The sequence below is a fragment of the Panthera onca genome, chromosome C1, assembly GCF_046562875.1.
Source record: "Panthera onca isolate mPanOnc1 chromosome C1, mPanOnc1 haplotype 2, whole genome shotgun sequence".
Taxonomy (NCBI): Eukaryota; Metazoa; Chordata; class Mammalia; order Carnivora; family Felidae; genus Panthera; species Panthera onca.
The window spans coordinates 158,656,303-158,676,970 of record NC_138346.1 but is presented as its reverse complement, the minus strand read 5'-3'; the positions used below and the strand labels follow the sequence as shown (position 1 = coordinate 158,676,970).

The 20,668-nt window shown below is 37.3% G+C and overlaps 1 protein-coding gene across 8 annotated transcripts in view; it reads right to left on the bottom strand.

Annotated features, from left to right (window-relative positions):
• SLC44A5 (solute carrier family 44 member 5) overlaps positions 1–20,668 on the bottom strand; it is a 370,848-nt gene that overhangs the window by 171,300 nt on the left and 178,880 nt on the right. For 4 of the 8 annotated variants that reach the window (XM_060626604.2, XM_060626603.2, XM_060626606.2 and 1 more), the window contains exon 3: positions 18,797–18,838. The exons of 2 other annotated variants lie outside the window; for them this stretch is intronic. In XM_060626604.2, the coding sequence (XP_060482587.1) occupies positions 18,797–18,838 (42 nt within the window). Of the gene's footprint in view, positions 1–15,339; positions 15,371–18,796; positions 18,839–20,668 lie in introns of all 8 variants that reach the window. 2 more of the 8 variants (XM_060626608.2, XM_060626609.2) reach the window with 1 other exon arrangement.

The following is a 20,668-nucleotide window of genomic DNA, read 5'->3' as shown; positions in this document are numbered from 1 at the left end:
CCAAAATCTAAGTGAAAGTGGGAACCCAGAGATAAAGGTACTACTAAAGCTACTATAGCCTCAAAGATATTTACCAACTTAAAAAAATTCAAGGAGCAAGGGAAACAGAAGACACGGACCAGAGGCTACTCAAGATAAGGAGTCAAATAGGAAAACATCACTTCACTAAGTTGGAACTCCAAAGGGCTACAGCCTCAGAGTGAAACCTACCTCACCCTTAACAAAATCACCTTGACACTGAGCAGAAAGATGGGAGAACACCTTCATTTGAATTTGCAGTGTATGTGAAGTATTCTCAGAAGGATGGGGGGCAATCTGTAGGTATTCCTAGGCAGTTGACAAACAACACACCTCCATTGGAATGCATATTATTCTAAGAATGTTCACAAATCATTTTCCAAAGAAAATATGCAGCAAACAATAATAAAAATAATAAATTACTTAAGGAAACAAGATACCACGAAAGAACTAGATAATACATAGAAAACAGAAATAGACCCATAAAGTCTTAAGATATTTACATGCTTAGTCCCAGATTATAAAACAACGATGCTTACTGTTTTGTTTTGATTTGCTTTGGTTTTTTTCGGAGATACAAGACAAACTTAAAAATAAATGGGAAGAACTATTTTGAAAAACTACCTAGCAGATTCAAAAATAAAGCAAATCAAGTCTGGAAGTGAAAAACACAACAGGGGCGCCTGGGTGGCTCAGTCAGTTAAGCCGCCAACTTCGGCTCAGGTCATGATCTCACAGCCTGTGAGTTCGAGCCCCGCATCGGGCTCTGTGCTGACAGCTCAGAGCCTAAAGCCTGTTTCGGATTCTGTGTCTCCCTCTCTCTGACCCTCCCCTGTTCATGCTCTGTCTCTCTCTGTCTCAAAAATAAAAAATAAACGTTAAAAAAAATAAAAATTAAAAAAAAAAGAAAAACACAATAGATAAAATGTAAAACTCCACGGAGAAGCTTGATATCAGATTAGACAAAGCCAAGGAGACAATCGGCAAACAAGAAAGTAACTCAAAATAAATTATTCAGAATGTAGATGAGAGAAACTAAAAATGGAAAATATCAAAGATTAGTTGATACACTGAGCATAGAGTGAAAAGTTTTAATATATGTCAAATCAGATTTCTGGACAGAGAATAAAGATGTTGGAGAGAGGCAATGAAAGAAAATTACTGCCAACATAGAATACTATATCTAGTGACAATTTGTTCAAGAAAAAGAATGAAATAAAGAAACTTTCAAGCAAAAAATAAAAAAGTGTTTGCCATCAGAACTTCATTAACATATATTTCTGAGAGAAGAAAAAGTGACCCAGATGGAAGGTCTTTGATGAAAGAAGAAATGAAGAGTGAAGAACTACAGGGGAGGGAAGGAATGATCACTGGCTATATAAATAATAACAATAAAGTCTTGTGGAGTTAAATAAAATGAGAAAATTATGGCAATAATAGAATGTAATCCAAGAATTGAAGCATTATAGTCTTCTTTTATAGAAAAGGGTGAAATATTAATAAATTTTTAATTTGAATAAGTATGCATACTGCACTTTTTAAAAGAGTAGAACTGGGGCGCCTGGGTGGCGCAGTCGGTTAAGCGTCCAACTTCAGCCAGGTCACGATCTCACGGTCCATGAGTTCGAGCCCCGCGTCAGGCTCTGGGCTGATGGCTCAGAGCCTGGAGCCTGTTTCTGATTCTGTGTCTCCCTCTCTCTCTGCCCCTCCCCCGTTCATGCTATGTCTCTCTCTGTCCCAAAAATAAATAAAAAACGTTGAAAAAAAAAAAAAAAAAAGAGTAGAACTAGTATATATTACTTTGAAAATAGTAGAGGAAGAGGGGCACCTGGGTGGCTCAGTCGATTAAGTGTGGACTTTGGCTCAGGTCATGATCTCGTGGTTCGTGAGTTCAAGCCCCACAACTCACAGCCTGGAGCCTGCTTTGGATTCTGTGTCTCCCTCTCTCTCTCTGCCCCTCCCCTGCTCTCTCTCTCTATTTCTCAAACATTAAAATAAATAAATAAAAAATAAATGTATAGAACTACAGGGAGAAATTACAAAATCCACAATCATAGATTTTAAGATATTTTCTCGGTATTTCTCACTATTATAAAACAGATCAAACAATCAGTAAATGTACATTTTCCTCAACACATGGTGATAGGACAATGGATATCTATAAAGAAAAAAATAATAAACTTGGAGCTCTACTCACATTAGACACAAAAATCAATTCCAGATAGAAAGACCTTAAGTGAAAAGTTAAGTTATAAAGTCTTTATGACCTCAGAAACAGGATTTTTTAAGCAATAGTACAAAAAGTACTAGTCATAAAAGAAATAAGTGATAAATTTAACTACAACAAAAATAAGAAACTCTGTTCATCAAAAGACTCAATAAAGACAGAGACATGACATCCATAGAGGATAGTAGTAACACTATAACATTTCATTATTAATACCAAGGATATATAAAGAACTATGGGTCAAAGAGAAAAAAATGACAATAGAAAAGGGAGCAAAAGACTTACGTAGGAACTTCAGAGGAGGAAATCCAAATGGTCAATAAATAGTAAAGTAGTATTCGTATTCAATCTCATTAATAATTAGGCACATGAAAATGAAACCACAAAAAAGAAGTAACTATATACCTTCCAAACTCTTGCAAAAAGTGAAAAGTTTGATAATAAGGGGTGTTGACAAATATGTGGAGTAGTGGAAACTCATGCACTTCCTGTGAAAATAAAATCCGTAGAACCGCTTTGGAAGTTTGGCATGACCTGATCCTATGACAGAGCAATTTCTGTCCTAAACTGTATCCTGAACTACTGCATAGGTGTACAAAGATATACAGACGATAATGTTCATGGCAGCATTGTTTGTAATAGCCAAAAATTCAAAACAACTCAATGGCCACTAAAAGTGGAGAAGGTAAATAAATGATGTTATAGTCAGACAATGGAATACTAAGCAGTTACCTCCTTGCTAGAGGTAACCACTATCCTGGGATTTGTGATAATCTTTTTCCTATTTTCCTTGTAGTTTATCATCTCCTATGCACTCTTCAATAATATAATTTAATTTGGGTTATTTGGAACTTTCCACAAATGAAAGATGAGGTGGGATTTTTTTTTAGTCTTCTGTTATCATCATGTTTGTGAGATTCATATAGCTATATGTAAGCTTTCTCTCTCTTTCTCAGACACACACAGAAACACACACATACTCAACATGGAAGAAAACAAAATTCTACTATTTCCAAACAGAAAGTCCCACAAAGGTACTCATATTACTTCAGACATTCAGGTAGTCCAAGTTCAGAGATTCAAACAGTCCATTTAATTAATGGACATGAACAACAAGCTATCTGGCATCTTGATTTCAGCTGCAAAGCCTGTGTCACCTTAGCAAGTGACTTCTCTGGTTCAAAATACAGTCATATTTCAACTATGTATTAGTCATCTTATTTATGGTCTGTCTTCTCCACTAGAATACAAGTTCTAAGAGGACAGGGGCTTTGTTTTGTTTCCTACCGTATGTTCCACTACCCAGAACAGTAGTTCAGGTTCATAGTAGCCACTGGTTCAATATTTGTTATGAACAAGTAATGAAGCGTCTCCTAAAGCTGTCCTTTTAAAGTTATTTGTGCTACTATTTTATATTTATTCTCCCACATAGGCTGATGCCAGTTAGGCTTTTCATAATGGTGTGCATGCAAGTATTGGCCAGAATGCATCATAAAAATGACTTAAGAAGTGCTGTGCTCTCATATTTTAAAAGCCTGACAGCCTTTCAGATTTCCAACTTGCTTTCTGAGAGAGATAATGATGAGTTTGCAAGACAGGAGTAAGACAGTGTCACTTTTTAGTCACTTGGGTTATTTCAGTGATGTTTCTGTCAACAGTTGACCTCTACTGCTTAAGACAGCCAGGATGGGTGGTACCTCTAGCCTTAGGTTCATAAAGAAGAAATAATATGGGGTAAGATTCCCAACATTTTTCTAAGGATAATTCTTTCAGATTTTATTTACCAAAAAGGCCTGCAAACTAACATGTTATTTTCCCTCTCACTACTATTTTTTTAAATGAGTAAAATATTTTAGAGGGGTTTTAGTACAGTTTCTACTTCTAAAAGACATTGATTCTATGCGCAGAATCACCGTAGCTCTCGGTTTCTTTAGCCATAGATTCCCGTGTTGATTTCAGTGACATAAGAGAAAGTTCTCAGAGGACTGAGGTGGCGTCTTTTAGAGCAGCTTAATGGAAAGGTCTGCACAGTTGTGCACAGGTGGGTACTTCAGGCTGACGATAACTCAGGTTACAGGCCAATTCCAATCATTTCTGCGGCTTCCTAATGGTGGGATAGCTGAATTAAGGCAGCTACAAGAGTTTACAAAATCAAATGCTCCAACCAATGCGTCCAGCCAATCAAGTGATCCAACCAACACTTGAACACTTAACTAAAGCCTCCTAGGACTTCTCAATCTTCCAGGGACTTGACAGAATTTCTGAGACATTTGTTTTTGACTCAGGATTAGGCAGCCCTATGTTCTCAAGTAAAAAGTAGCTCTGGGCATTTTTCTATGCCAAAATGATACCAATCCAAGGAGAGATCAGTACTGCCTTCCACTTAGGCCAAGATTAGTATCAGTGCAAGAGTGAGAAACATTTCTACATTGTCTCTGAAATTTGTATCTATTTCTTAATGTTCACTTTTCCCCCACTCTTACTAAGATGTGTTTATCTATTTAGTAATATATATTTAGTCAAAACTCTTAAATTATGGTATTACCTGCTTAATAAACAAAAATTTCCCATGCATGTTCTAAATCATGGAAGTTTTACAACAAAATATAACCAGTGTTACTGCACATGAAGAAATAAAAAGCTCTCAATGGATTTAAAAGACAACTCAGGGTGCTGGGGTGACTTAGTCTGTTAAGCAGCCTGCTCCTTTTTTTTTTTTAACTCAAGTTAGTTACCATACAGTGTAGTCTTAGCTTCAGAAGTAGAACCTAGTGATTCATCTCTTACTTATGACACCCAGTGCTCATCCTGAAAAGTGCACCCCTCAATGCCCATCACCCATTTATCCCATCCCCTTACCTACCTCCCCTCCAGCAACCCTCAATTTGTTCTCTGTATTTAAGATTCTCTTATGGTTTGCCTCCTTCTCTGTTTTTATCTTATTTTTCCTTTCCTTCTCCTATTTTCATCTGTTGAGTTTCTCAAATTCCATGTATGAGTAAAATCAGATGACTTCTGTTTTTCTCTGACTGACTTATTTTGCTTAGCATAATACCTCTGCTTCCATCCACATTGTTGCAAATAAGTGGCAGACTCTTGATTTCAGCTCAGGTCATGATCTCACAGTTTGTGGGTTTGAGCCCCACGTCAGGCTCTGTGCTGACAGCCCAGAATGGGTGAGGAGAACACTTGTTGGGATGAGCACTGGGTGTTGTTTATAAGCAATGAATCACGGGAATCTACCCCCAAAACCAAGAGCACATGGTATACACTGTACATTAGCCAACTTGTCAATAAATTATATTAAAAATACAAATTAAAAAAATAAATAAAAAATAAAAATACAAATAGATAAATAAAACAAAAAAGTATCACATTTTCGTGAATTTTAAAAAGTATGATGATTATTATTACTGTTTTACAATAAATAAATAAATGTGTAAAATGTTTGACACATCCTAGGTTTTCAATGAAAAATTTCCTTTCTCCTTCCTATTTTCCTAAGAAGCAGCTAAATTTTAATCCCCACGCCCATGCACCCACTCTATATTCTTTTATCTTACTAGTGAGAATTTAGAAAAAGAGAAGGGATAACCTTTAATCTTCCTTTCTTGGCTTTGGCTTCTGGTCCTTTTCTGTCCTCCAAAATGACCACTTTTGGGCTTTTCTGACCCACCCAAATGGGCCTTCACACACCCCATCTCCAACAGTTCTTGAACTTAGAGACTTAGGCAATCTGTGATGCTGTTCAGTGACAGAGAGACCTTAAAATACAAACATGTCCTGACCAAAGTTGATTTTAACCTCCGAACAGTTTTCTCTGCATATCAAATAGAACTGATTTTATTTCACTGATCACTTAACACTGTGAAGCACGACCAGAGACACAAAGATGAGAAAGAAACAAATCCTTTAGGAAGAGAATTGCAGTGTAGAAGTGGGAATGCACACACACACACACACACACACACACACACATACACACACACACACAGTAACACAGGAAGAACTGAGTGCTTTGAAGAGGAGTATAACAAATAAGAGGAAAGGACAGTTCACATTTGGCTGAGGAAACCAGGAAAGCCTTTAAATTAAGAAGGTGGCATTTGAGCTGGACTTTGAAAGTTGAGAGAGAGACTGGGTGAAGGAAGGAAAATTTGGTATGGGGAAATTCAGTGTGTCAAGGAAATAGTGAATCACACGAGAGGAAAATGTATAAATATGGTTATAACTAGCTAAAGTTAATGACACATTCACATCAGCTAGTTTTACCACATCAGCTAGTTTTACCAACCTTTCTCTCAAATCTCATTAGAGAAACCAACAAGCATGATGGCTTCCAGAAAACCTGTTCCAAAACTAGAAATGCTGAACAATAATTTGCCTTTAAAATTTAATGTGGCTTTTGCACTACTCTTTTTCCAGTCCTGTGCTTCTTCAGTGTCATTTAAAAAAAAATTCTATGCTTTTTCTTAGGAAAGCTTTTTACTCTATAAGCTACTTTGTATCATAATAGAAACTGTACCTGATTCATAGTTTAAGTACTTAGCAAACATATGAAGAATAGAACAGATAATAGACAAGGTTGAGCAGTCAAGTTTCTTTAGCACATATTTTAGGGGAAAAAATGTTTGAAACAATGTAAATCAAGATGCAGTGAATATGTGAAGCACAAGGGGGATGTTATGATTACAGAAGCTTGATTAGCATGCATGCCATATTTGATATACTTAAATTGTTAGTGATTGTGCTAATACTAAACTTTATATATTTTAGACCCAGTTTAGTACGTTCATTATATGAGGGGTGCCTGGGTGACTCAGTAGGTTAAGCATCTGACTCTTGATTTCCAAAGCTCAGGTCATGATCTCACCATTCTTGAGTTCGAGCCCTGGATCAGGCTCCATACTATCAGTGCAGAGCCTGCTTGGGGTTCTCTCTCTCTCTCTCTCTCTCTCTCTCTCTTCCTCAACAGATAAACTTAAACAAATGTGTTCATTATATGAAAAGCCAACTTTTTGCATTGCATTTTTACATCACGTTCCCTATGCTTAGGAAATATATTAGTTTGTATTTTCTCAAAAGAGCATTTAGCTATGTTTATAAAAGTTTAACAAACCATTAACAATTTTTTGTCAATATTTATTCAGGCTGGTATCGCATCACTAAGCCAGGCATTGGAATAAAATGTCAGCATTATCAAGAAATTTTGCTTTAGGGGCACTTGGGTGGCTCAGTCGGTTAAGCGTCCGACTTCGGCTCAGGTCATGATCTCATGGTTCGTGGGTTTGAGCCCCGCTTCGGGCTCTGTGCTGACAGCTCAGAGCCTGGAGCCTGCTTCTGATTCTGCGTCTCCCTCTCTCTCTCCCCCTCCCTCCCCTTCTCACGCTCTCTCTCTCTGTCTCTCAAAAATAAATAAATGTAAAAAAAAAATTTTAAAAAAAGAAATTTTGCTTTAACCAGAATTATTTGACAGAGTAACCAATCAAGAAAAATAAAAAGTCCCCTGCTAAGTATCACATTTAACAAGACCATCTGACCAATCAAGGACAAGGTCCTTGTCACAATCACTGACTTGAGTTATTACTTGTTCTGAAGATCCCAATGGGCTCTGGCATAGGTGGCATAAACTCAGGGGGGTTTCTGGTTTTTTTTTTTTTGGAAGATATGTTTGTAAAGTCTGCTTTAAGTGGGTACCTTGATATAACAATAAAATCAGTCTTGGCTCTCCCTCTCTCTTTCATATTGTATACATACACAACACTCCACAAATTCAAAGCAAATGCTCAAAATCAAACATTGGTGTCCTGAAAATGTATTCCCAAAGATGTCTGTTATTGTCAAAGGGAATTCTGCTCCCTGAGGCATATGCAACTATGAGAATGTTCTGTATGTTTACTGCTTAGACACTCTGCTGCAATCTATTTCAGAACACAAAGGTTTCTGTATGGAACATTAAGTACTAACCAGTTAAATGCACATTAAAATTTGTCAACAATACTAACCTACAGTCCAATGGAGATTTGCCTCGCTGGCACACATCTTTCATATTCTTATGGTTTTATGCAAGACATCCAAAGAAAGCAAAAGTAATTCCTTCCCTTCTTACTACTTACATACTTCAGTATAAAACAAATAATCTGTTAAGCATCATATCAGAAATATTTTTATTTATTTTTTTTAAATTTTTTTAACGTTTATTTTTGAGACAGAGAGAGACAGAGCATGAACAGAGGAGGGGCAGAGAGAGAGAGAGACACAGAATCTGAAACGGGCTCCAGGCTCTGAGCTGTCAGCACAGAGCCTGACGCGGGGCTCGAACTCATGGACCGCGAGATCATGACCTGAGCCGAAGTCGGACGCTTAACCGACTGAGCCACCCAGGCGCCCCAGAAATATTTTTAAACAATGTTACTTTTTGTATTTTTGGTTTTAAGGATGATTAAAACTTTTAGGAATTCCTAAAACAAAGAGAAGAAAGAACTGGTGTGGAATAATTACTTGTTCTTTTCAATGCAATGATTACAATTGAGATGATAACAGTGATTCGCAGAAAGAATCTGCCATGATAGAACTTTCTATTTTGAGAATGTATCATTATTTCATTTTCTAAGACAATTTAAATCAATCTCCAAACAGAGGTTGATTTTCAATTTTGTAATAATAATTTCAGCACACAAATTATTACTTAAAATCAAAATCAAAATTTATTCATTCTTTATTCACATTTCCAATTAAATGCCATTCTGTTGTTTCATCAATACAAAAAACAAATAGCTTTCTTTGTCAATAACTGAAGAAGTTAGCTAAGCTTATGAAGAAAGGAAAGATAAAACTTCACCAGAGGATTGAAAAATAAAAGTGGACCAGGTTAACCAAATACCAGGTTTTAAAGTTTCCTGTTTCTTTGCCATGTTACTACTTTCAGCTCATAGCTGCAAGCCCCAATCATACTTTCCCATGTAAACTATCCAGTTTTCTCAGCAAGCACTGAGCAAAGAAACTATTAATGTTTAAAAGTGAAATTGAGGGGGGCCTGGGTGGCTCATTCTGTTAAGCATCCGACTTTGGCTCAGATCATGACCTTGCAGTCCATGAGTTCGAGCCCTACATCTGGCTCTCTGGTGAGAGCTCTGAGCCTGGAGCCTAGGAGCCCACTTGGAATTCTGTGTCTCCCTGTCTCTCTGCCCTTCCCCCGCTCATGCTCTGTCTCTGTCTCTCTGTCTCTGTCTCTCTCTCTCTCAAAAATAAATAAACATTAAAAAAAATTTTTCCACTAAGGATGGTCCTGAAATTATATTTGTAAACACTCCACCCTCTGGCTTTAAAAGTCAGACCTAGTAACCTGGCAAAGAATGTCCAGTTCCTAAAACTAACAGTATAGACTTTCCTTTCGTTCTAGGAGGAAAGAATTTCTGGGCTCCTCATATTCATAGCTCCTAACTTCTACCTATACCTATCCACAACTGAAATAACTATTTTAGGAGGGAGACTATCACTTTAGTGACTTGTTTATTGGAATTATTTTATGTAAAACAATTCCACTCTTTATAATTCTTTTCATCTCTCCAACTCTTGGAATTGACTCAGGCAGGATGTTGATCAGAATGTTCCCAAGCATTGTTTCTTATTGCAAAGATGGCCAAGGTGTGTTTATATAAATACCTAAAGGTGACCTCTTCCATGCAATTTATGTAGAATAAGTATTCCTGACCTCTTGCCCTTGTACTAAAGTGTTCTCTTCCCACTCTAGCCTATAAAAGCACACCAAACTGTGTGATAAATATGTAGCTATAAAAGTAGACAGAAATAAATGAATGGGCACTCTTGTTAATATGTATCATGGATCTCTGATTGTAAACATAAGGTAGGGATCTAGACCCCTTTTGCATAATAAGGCATCCTTGTTATCTGGTTACAAAAGCAAGGGGATATTTGTTAACATTTTTAAGCTTTTAGGGGAAATTTAAGAATATTTTAAAGTCTAGGTACAACCAAAAACCACAAATTAAAAGTATAAACACAAAAAAGCATCATGTTGAAAGAGCCCAGGTTCTAAGATCGGAGCCTAATCCTGGCCCAGCACAATCTGAGGGATCTGGGGCATGTTCTTTAACCCTTCTAAACTCGGTCTCTTAACCTGAAAACAGAGGGATTGAAGATGATCGTTAAATTTCTTCAGGCTCTAAAACTATTGGCATATGTTAGGTCCTGCATAAATGCTTGTTGAATAAAAATGCCTATAACTGCCAAAGATCAAGAAATAGTGAATTCAGGATACAGTCTACCCAGACTTTCCTGTTCTAAAGTGGAGAGAGTGGAGTACCAGGAAGCTTCAGAGTTGGTCTCATAGGCTTCAGAGAAGGGACAGAAGCAATAAAGTTTGAAGCAGAAACCTGAGCAGCCTCAGTAGAGATTATTACATATAGGTTGTATTCAGAACATTCAAGGGAAATTCACAGGTGTATCTTGGTTTCCTGCAGCGATCAAACAGGAAGCTGAGTAGCACCCAAAAGCTGTGATACAATTGTGAATGGGATCAGTTTATTTGTCTTTGCTTTGCTTCATTATTAGTGTATAAGAATGCAACTGATTTCTATACATTAATTTTGTATCCTGAGACTTTGCTGAATTCATGTATCAGTTCAAGCAGACTTTTGGTGGAGTCTATCTGCAAAAAGTGAAAGCTTGACTTCATCTTTGTCAATTTTGATGCCTTTGATTTCCTTTTGTTGTCTGATTGCCGATGCCAGAACTTCCAACACCATGTTAAACAACAGCGGTGAGAGTGGACATCCCTGTTGTGTTCCTGATCTCAGGGGGAAAGCTCTCAGTTTTTACCCATTGAGGATGATATTAGCTGTGGGCTTTTCATAAATGGCTTTTATGATGTTTAAGTATGTTCCTTCTATCCCGACTTTCTCAAGGGTTTTTATTAAGGAAGGGTGCTGAATTTTGTCAAATGTTTTTTCTGCATCGTTTGACAGGATCAGATGCTTATGAAGGAAATTGAAGAAGAGACAAAGAAATGGAAAAACATTCCATGCTCATGGATTGGAAGAATAAATATTGTTAAAATGTCAATACTATCCAAAGCTATCTAGACATTCAATGCAATTCCAATCAAAATTGCACCAGCATTCTTCTCGAAGCTAGAACAAGCAATCCTTAAATTTGTATGGAACCACAAAAGACCCGAATAGCCAAAGTAATTTTGAAGACCAAAGCGGGAGGCATCACAATCCCAGACTTTAGCCTCTACTACAAAGTTGTAATCATCAAGACAGCATGGTATTGGCACAAAAACAGACACATAGACCAATGGAATAGAATAGAAACCCCAGAACTAGACCCACAAAAGTATGGCCAACTAATCTTTGATGAAGTAGGAAAGAATATCCAAAGAAAAAAAGACAGTCTCTTTAACAAATGGTGCTGGGAGAACCGGACAGCAACATGCAGAAGAATGAAACTAGACCACTTTCTTACACCATTCACAAAAATAAACTCAAAATGGATGAAGGACCTGAATGTGAGACAGGAAACCATCAAAACCCTAGAGGAGAAAGCAGGAAAAGACCTCTCTGACCTCAGCTGCAGCAATTTATTACTTGACACATCCCCAAAGGCAAGGGAATTAAAAGCAAAAATGAACTATTGGGACCTCATGAAGATAAAAAGCTTCTGCACTGCAAAGGAAACAATCAACAAAACGGAAAGGCAACCGATGGAATGGGAAAAGATATTTGCAAATGACATATCAAAGGGCTAGTATCCAAAATCTATAAAGAAGTCACCAAACTCCACACCTGAGAAACAAATAATCCAGTGAAGAAATGGGCAGAAAACATGAATAGACACTTCTCTAAAGAAGACATCCAGATGGCCAACAGGCACATGAAAAGATGCTCAACGTCACTCCTCATTAGGGAAATACAAATCAAAACCACACTGAGATATCACCTCATGCCAGTCACAGTGGCTAAAATGAACAAGTCAGAAGACTATAGATGCTGGAGAGGATGTGGAGAAACGGGAACCCTCTTGCACTGTTGGTGGGAATGCAAACTGGTGCAGCCGCTCTGGAAAACAGTATGGAGGTTCCTCAAAAAATTCAAAATAGATCTACCGTATGACCCAGCAATAGCACTGCTAGGAATTGACCAAGGGATACAGGAGTGCTGATGCATAGGGGCACTTGTACCCCAATGTTTATAGCAGCACTTTCAACAATAGCCAAATTATGTCTATTCTTATGGAAAAAGCCTAAATGTCCATCACCTGATGAATGGATAAAGAAGTTGTGCTTTATATATACAATGGAATACTACTTGGCAAGGAGAAAGAATGAAATATGGCCTTTTGTAGCAACGTGGATGGAACTGGAGAGTGTTATGCTAAGTGAAATAAGTCATACAGAGAAAGACAGATACCAGATGTTTTCACTCTTATGTGGATCCTGAGAAATTTAACAGAAGACCACGGGGGAGGGAAAGGGAAAAAAAGTTAGAGAGGGAGGGAGGCAAACCATAAGAGACTCTTAGAAACTGAGAGTAAACTGAGGGTTGATGGGGGGTAGGAGGGAGGGGAAAGTGGGTGATGGGCATCGAAAAAGGCACCTGTTGGGATGAGCACTGGGTGTTGTATGGAAACCAATTTGACAATAAATTTCATATTAAAAAAGAAAGCTGTGATACAAAATCAGAGTGGGAATGAGGTAGACTAGTGAGAGGAATCAGTGCTTTCAGAGACAGGGAAAAGCAGGAATGGAAGGGAAAATGTAATTTCCCTGTTTAAGGAACAAGAAACTGAGAATTTAATAAATTTCATCTGAATATAGTTTGTGGCCACCAATTCCTTAGTAATATGACTATTTTTGTTGGCTCTATGAAATACCATGCATGTGCTACAGGGAAGAATTACACTAAGAGGCATGTTAGGAAAAAGAAGTGAGTGGGATTGGAGCTGTGGTCTCAGTCTGATATGGAGAAATCACTTCATTTTTCTGTTGCAAACAAGTGGAGAAGCCAAACCCAGTTTGTCAAATCCCTTAAACTTCATCTGTCTATGGGCTGTAAGGATATGTAAATGAGAAATTACAGGCTCACCCCATTTCCTAAGGCAAGGAGCCAAAAGTTTGTTTTTCATTAAGAAAAGTCTTTTTAAAAATAGACAACTTCATGCAATTTGTCAGATCTTTATTGCACTTGCTTGAGCAAGTTACATAATCTCTCCTATGCCTGTTTCATCACCTGTAAAATGGGAAAATAGAACCAACATCAAAGAGTCATTGGGTAGATTGAGTAAATTAGCATATGTAAGGCAATTTAGAATAGTTTCCAACAAAGAGTAAGTGCTATATACACAACTATTTTAGTATTGTTGTTAATAAAAGACCAGGAGAGCAGCTTTCCTAATTCTCAAGAAAATTCAAAAATAAAAAACATTTGGGAAATAAAATGAATCCCACTCCAGAATAGCCAACTTTATCTGTTTTTAATAATTTTGAAGAGTAGGCAGGCAAAATCCAAACCATTTCAAGAATTAATAATGAGAGAGAATACACATTGCAGCTACTTAATGCAAACTATCAAAAACTAAAATGGAGGGTGTCCTATTTAAAAGCCTAAGGAGACCATATATTTTAATCAGTTTCTTCTTCTAAAGACCCTTGTTCACACAGATGTGGAATAATTGATTGCAATATTTTGTGCCAAGAGGTAGTCAATAGTACGGAGAAAGAGAAAGAGAGCTTGGATTGCCAGGGGAAATAAAAGCTCCAAGGTAAGGAAAGAGCTCTTTCCCGGGGAATCAGAAGTCAACCTTAAATAACATGTTTTGCCTAAAAAAGAAATGTGCCCTTTTCCCTTAAATTTACATATGCTCCTCTCAAGATGTCTCTAGGCTCTCTGGAATTTCTATGTGGAGTCAAACCTGTTTTAGCAATAATTTACAATTGTAACAGCTCTAGCTAACATTGATATTCTAAGAGAAAAAATAAGGAGCAATTAAGATTATCGTAATATATTTTAATCCTGGCATTTTGACCCTAAGGACACTTAAGACAAAATACAACTTGACCCAAGTAAAATTAGATCAAGTAGAAATAATTATGTCAAAATAAAACTAGCAATGCTAAGCATATATATATAGTGAAGCATTTTTTCTTTTTTAATAAAAAAAGTTGAAGAATCACATATTACTAACAATAATAAACACTGCAAAAATTGACCTTAGAAGAAATTAAACTTTTAGAGAAATAGTTAACAAAAAATAGAATTGACACTAACTAAAACTTCTCATGGTAAAAATTTATTGACCAAAAATTGATAGAGGAATCATATCATCCTGTAAAATCCACAAAAATATGTCACGAAGTTGATGAATCTTAATGTAAAATAAAACAATCAATGAATCAAATATTTATTTTAAAATTGACACAAAACATGGTAGTCTAATTAAAATAAGCTTAGTAGAATAAAAAAGGATAAAAACCATAAATAGTTTAACACTGCTATTCAAAAATTAAGAAACGAAATTAACTAATAGAAGGTATTTTCCCCCACCAAATAAAAGAATAGTTTACTGACCCAAGTTCATTAATGTTGGCATAAATCTGATTTAAATGTGAGTGTACAGAAATAGTCAAAATATCCTCGGGTTTAAATTGGGTCAAAATGTCATATGCAAATTGTGGGGGTCAAAAAAGTAAGGGCAAAATAGCCAATAACCAAAATTGTGCACTGTCCATTGGACTAATACAATATTTGCTCTTGTGACTCCTACATTTATATACTAACTAATCTAAAACTGACCAAAATGGTACATTAAATAAAGTGTGATTAGAGGAAAAAAGTAATATTAACTCATCATAATTGTGATGATATATAATTGTGCTCTGATAATTAAAAAAATTTTTTTAATGTTTTTATTTTTGAAAGAGAAAGAGAGTGAGAGGCGAGGGCAGAGAGAGAGAGAGGGAGACACAGAATCTGAAGCAAGCTCCAGGCTCTGAGCTGTTGGCACAGACCCCAACAAGGGGCTTGAACTCACGAGCTGTGAGACTATGACCTAAGCTGAAGTCGGACACTCACCCAACTGAATCACCGGCGGTCCTAATGTGCTCTGAAAATTTAAAAAGCAGTTGGTTATTTGCTCAGTTCACTACTTGATTTTGAGAATATAAGAGTAGTTATAAACAGATTCTTCTGTGGAGAATGGACTTGTTAATGAAAGCATAACTATGTTTAGGGCAATAGCTAAAGTATGAAAACCAGTGAGGAGGCTATTGTAAATATCAAAATAACAAAGGACAGTTGTTTAAATGAAGTAATACAGTGGAAATGGTCAGACTAGAGGATTAGGAATGAAAAGATAGGTAGACTGGGTTTAGTGGGATCTGAAGCTGAATAAACCAGTCTGGAGCAAGATAGAGCAAAAAAGGCCAGTGATACAAATTTAGGAGGTGGCAGCATGTGTATGGTCTTTAAAAACCGTAAGAAACTCTTAAATACAGAGAACAAACTGAGGGTTGCTGGAGGGGAAATGTCTTGGGGATGAGCATTAAGGAGGGCACTTGTTGGGATGAGCACTGGGCATTATACATAAGTGATGAATCACTGTGTTCTACTCCTGAAGCCAATATTCTAGTATATGTTAACTAACTTGGATATAAATAAAAATAAAAACGAGTAAAACAAACAAACAAAACTGAGATGAGATGAAATCACCTAGGATAACGTAAAAAGAGAAAATGCATACTGGGGATTCCCCAACATTTGGACTCTAAATCTTAGAGATTGGGCAGAGGAAGAGGAGACGTCAGAGAGAAAGGAGGAAAACCAGAAGACCAGAGAGTGTGGTATCATGGAAGCAAAAGAAGAAAATATTGCAAAAAAGAAAATGGCTAGATGTGTCAAATGTTGCTGATGGAGAATAAGGTGAGAAAGAAAATAATTCTCCATTGGAGGAGCAAGATAGACATTTTTGGAAATGTGGATAAAGTGTTTCCTGAAGTAGTTCAGATACAATTCCAGTTGGTGTGGGGTAATGAAAGGATGAGAGGGAAGAAAGTGGAGTCAGTGCCTAAAGACAACTCTAATGAGGAGTTTCCTATGTGAAAAAGGAAAGAAATGGAGTGGTAGGTGGAGCATGATAGGTAAGTCAATGGAGGCTTTACCAATTATTTCAAGGGGTTGATATTTAGGCATGTTTATACAATGGTGGGAATAGTGCAGGAGAGAGAGGGGACAATTTCATAGCAAGGTCCTTGTGGGAGGTACCAGCCTAGAGGAGACAAGGATTCCCCTTCCTTGTAAGAGCAGAGGAGGTAGAATACATGGGATAAAGTCACCAGCTTTGCTGGGCCTCAGCTTCTTTGGAATAGGAGGCTGTTGAAGCATGTTTTCCATGGTCTACTCTCAACTGTACTCCAATTCTCCCAAGCTCACCTACATTATTAAACACAGTTAAGCTTTCATTAACATAAGGTTCTTGAAAAGACATCTAAATGTTGAGTAAATGGTTCAAAGAAATAAGACAAAAAGGGCACCAAATTCACCTGCCATGCCTATTCACCCATTCACCCCTAACTCCTGGGTATAACACTCTTAGGATCTGCAGGTGTTTCTTCTTTTTTTTTAATTTTTTTTTTTATTTTTAATGTTTATTTATTTTTGAGACAGAGAGAGACACAGCATGAGCAGGGAAGGGGCAGAGAGAGAGGGAGACACAGAATGGGAAGCAGGCTCCAGGCTCTGAGCTGTCAGCACAGAGCCCGACGCGGGGCTTGAACTCACAAACTGTGAGATCATGACCTGAGCCGAAGTCAGATGCTTAACCGACTGAGCCACCCAGGCGCCCCTGCAGGTGTTTCTTCTAATATAAATGCATTTTCAGGGGATGCAAAACCAACAGTTCCTCCAACTTAGCAGTGAGTTCTCTTACATATATCTTCTCTAGGAGAATGGAAATAGCCTAAGATCTCAAGGCAATATTCTACATTGGAGTTTCTCCCTTTCCTTGAAAACTCCTTTTCATTCAAGCAGAAGCAGTGCTCTGTGGTCTATTATACCAGCTTATTATATCAGGTTATATCAGAAGTGAAGCGCTTATTCTTCATTGGCTCATTTATCTCAAAAATCTTGTCAGAAAGATGACAATTTTATTATAGTCCTAATTATCCTCATTAAGACAAGGTTTATGAATGAAAATATAATATCATATTGAACAGTAAAACACAATTTTAAATCATGATATATCTTGAGTAAGAATAACTCACTGACTCCTGATAACCCAAAAAAGACTTGGCTTCTATGTTTTTCAAAAATAGGGGGAAAAATCTGCTGGTATATCTTTCACCCCTAAGGTTAGAAAACCATAAATGGAAATTTATAAAATAGCTTCTACAAATGATTATATTACCTATCTTTCCACCTTATAGGATCCTATGTGATCAAATAAAATCTGTGTAAGGGAACTTTAAAGACTATAAAGTGCTATATAAGTTTAAGCACAAACCCTAGAATCTACCCAGGTACAATTAAAGTACACAAGCATCAATAAAGAGGCTTTGAGAACAGAGATAGGAAAGTGCAAATGTGATAACCTTTTCAGTTGAGGATTTGGGATCCAAGGAATGTTGGAAGTCACAGCAGAGAAGTACTTGGATATCTCAGGGGCAATGAGAACACATAAAGGAAGAACAATTCTTTAAGTCTGTGCAGCTCAAACTTTTATTTGCAAATGAATCACTTGAGGATCTTGTTGACAATGCAGATTCTGATTCAGTAAGACTGGGGCGGGGCTTGATTCTGCATTTCTAACAAGCTCCCTGCTGTTGGTCCGGTCCACAGACCAACTTTTAAATTTCTCTTTTTTTTAATGTTTATTTATTTTTGAGAAAGACAGAGTGCAAGCCGGGGAGGGGCAGAGAGAGAGAGAATCTGAAGCAGGCTCCAGGCTCTGAGCTGTCAGCACAGAGCATGAGGCGGGGCTCAAACTACAGACTGGGAGATCATGACCTGACCTGAAGTCCAACGTTCAACAGACTGAGCCACCCACGCACCCCTCCACAGACCACACTTTGAGTAGTAAGACTCAACTATACGGGGCTAAGGTGTGAGCCAGATGTCACAAAAAGAGGACTGGGTAAGATAGTGTCATGAAACAGCCAAGAGGCCTGACAATAGAGATCTTTATTATAAAGAGAGATTTAAATAAGACATATGTGTTAAGGTCATAAACTGAGATTCAGGGTGGAAAGAAAGCAAGATGTATGGGATGACCTGGGGTAATGAAGCATCAGCAGCTATAAGATGTTCTTCCTGAGGGATTTTTTTTTTTTATATAGCTCTAAGAGAGGAAATCCCTTCAGGAGGAAGAAATCAGCCACTTGAAAGAAGGACCAAAAAAGTCTTCAGTAATTAGTCTTTACCAATCAAATATTTAGGTGTTCCTAGATTTTGAAAGAATCATGTATTCCTTAATAGACTGACTGTCATGAAGAATTCTTAGACTAACTTATCACTTAACACTCAGACTATGACTTACCATAGGTATCATCTTCTAAGTAAGTAGTGTCTGATGTTTCTTCTAGGAAAAAAAACAAAGGGCAAGCAAATCTTTATTTGTAGGGATCAGTGATTCCTAAGCTCTATACCCATCTCTCCCTACCATAAGAAATCCTAGTTCTTCAACCTTAACACAGAGAATAACATAAGGTGTATTGTACTAGCTAAACAGATACTTAATGCCCATAGTCACTAATCATGTGGAAGTTAATCTTAGGAAGTTAAAAACAAAATTGCACAAAGATACTGGGTTTAGAGGTTGGAGGGTGGGGGAATAAAGTTTTTAATTCTTCCATTTTCATCCATGCCTTGTACAAGGTGATATGTACAGTCTTGAAAAATTCAGCACCAAGAACTAAGGCACTTTGTTTACTTTCATTTTATGCTTCTGCTTAAACCTCAGAAGATGCATTAGTCATGAAAAACTTAATATGCATTGAATATTTTCAACTACATGCAGAATAGCCAGTATAGACTACAGAGAAGAGATGTAACTCAAATTCTGCAGCCACAATTGAACCACATTACATGTGGGGGAGGTGGATGTGGCAAGTTCCATAATGAACAGTGATAACACACTAAAGTTTTATTGCTCAAATAATCCCATCCATATGGGAAACAAAAATATTAATGCTTTCTATGAACGCTCCATTCTCTGTTACTTTATCAGCCTTGTCAAGCCATTAACGAAAAGCATTCTCACTATAGAATTGATGGGCAGAAATTACAACCCTTGATCTAAGCATCCATGTTTCACATCAATCTAACAATAGAAAACCATTGAGAGTCAGAGTTGGGATAAAGATTCTAGAGAAAGTGAGCATTTGTAAACTGTGTTCACTGGGAAAGATAATGATAATTAAAATAGCAACCAATTCTTGAATACTTGCTATACACTAGGTGCCATGATTCATTTACATTATTTCTTTTAATATTCACAACAACCATTGCCGTAGTCAGAGTAATCAATTCTCCTCTAAAAATAAAAAGCTGAAGTTCCCAGAGGCAATGTGCTTCGGGTCTAATCTTTGCTTAGTCACCACCCTGCTAGTAAGTGGTGGATCTGAAAATCAAACTTAGGTTTATGTGGCTCCAATGTCCACTCATAACCAGTACAACTTCCGGCCTCTAGCACTCAAATGGATCACAAAAATAAAGATAATTTACAAAAATTTTAGGACCCCCCTCATCCTGCACCACACCTGCTTTAAAATAGCAATGCTGGACCACATTCATTAGAATGATAAGCATTAACTGATTTCCCAGCTTTTACATGGGGGGTATATAGCCAAAGAAAGCCCCCCAAATAAGAATGGCCATCTCTCACTGTTTTATTAGACCTAAAAGCATGTATATTGAAGGCTGAGTACTTGAGAGATAGAATAAAATATTAAAATCCAATATCAACTGCTTCATTCCTGTTCCTGGGCCCTAAGTAACTAGACTTGCCTTTTAAATCCTCCAAAATAATAAAAAACAACAAAATTTCATATTTTTAAAAAAAATTTTTTTTAGCGTTTTTTTATTTATTTTTGAGACAGAGAGAGACAAAGCATGAACGGGGGAGGGTCAGAGAGAGGGAGACACATAATCTGAAACAGGCTCCAGGCTCTGAGCTGTCAGCACAGAGCCGGACGCGGGGCTCGAACTCACGGACCGCGAGATCATGACCTGGGCTGAAGTCGGCCGCTTAACCGACTGAGCCACCCAGGCGCCCCACAAAATTTCATATTTTAAAAAAGATGTCGCAATGTTTTTTTGTAAAAGGCCTAAGAACGTACTATTCTAATCAAATGTTAGTTCGTACAGTAACAGAGGTTAGCCCCTGCCTCAAGCTCCCTACTCTGATCTT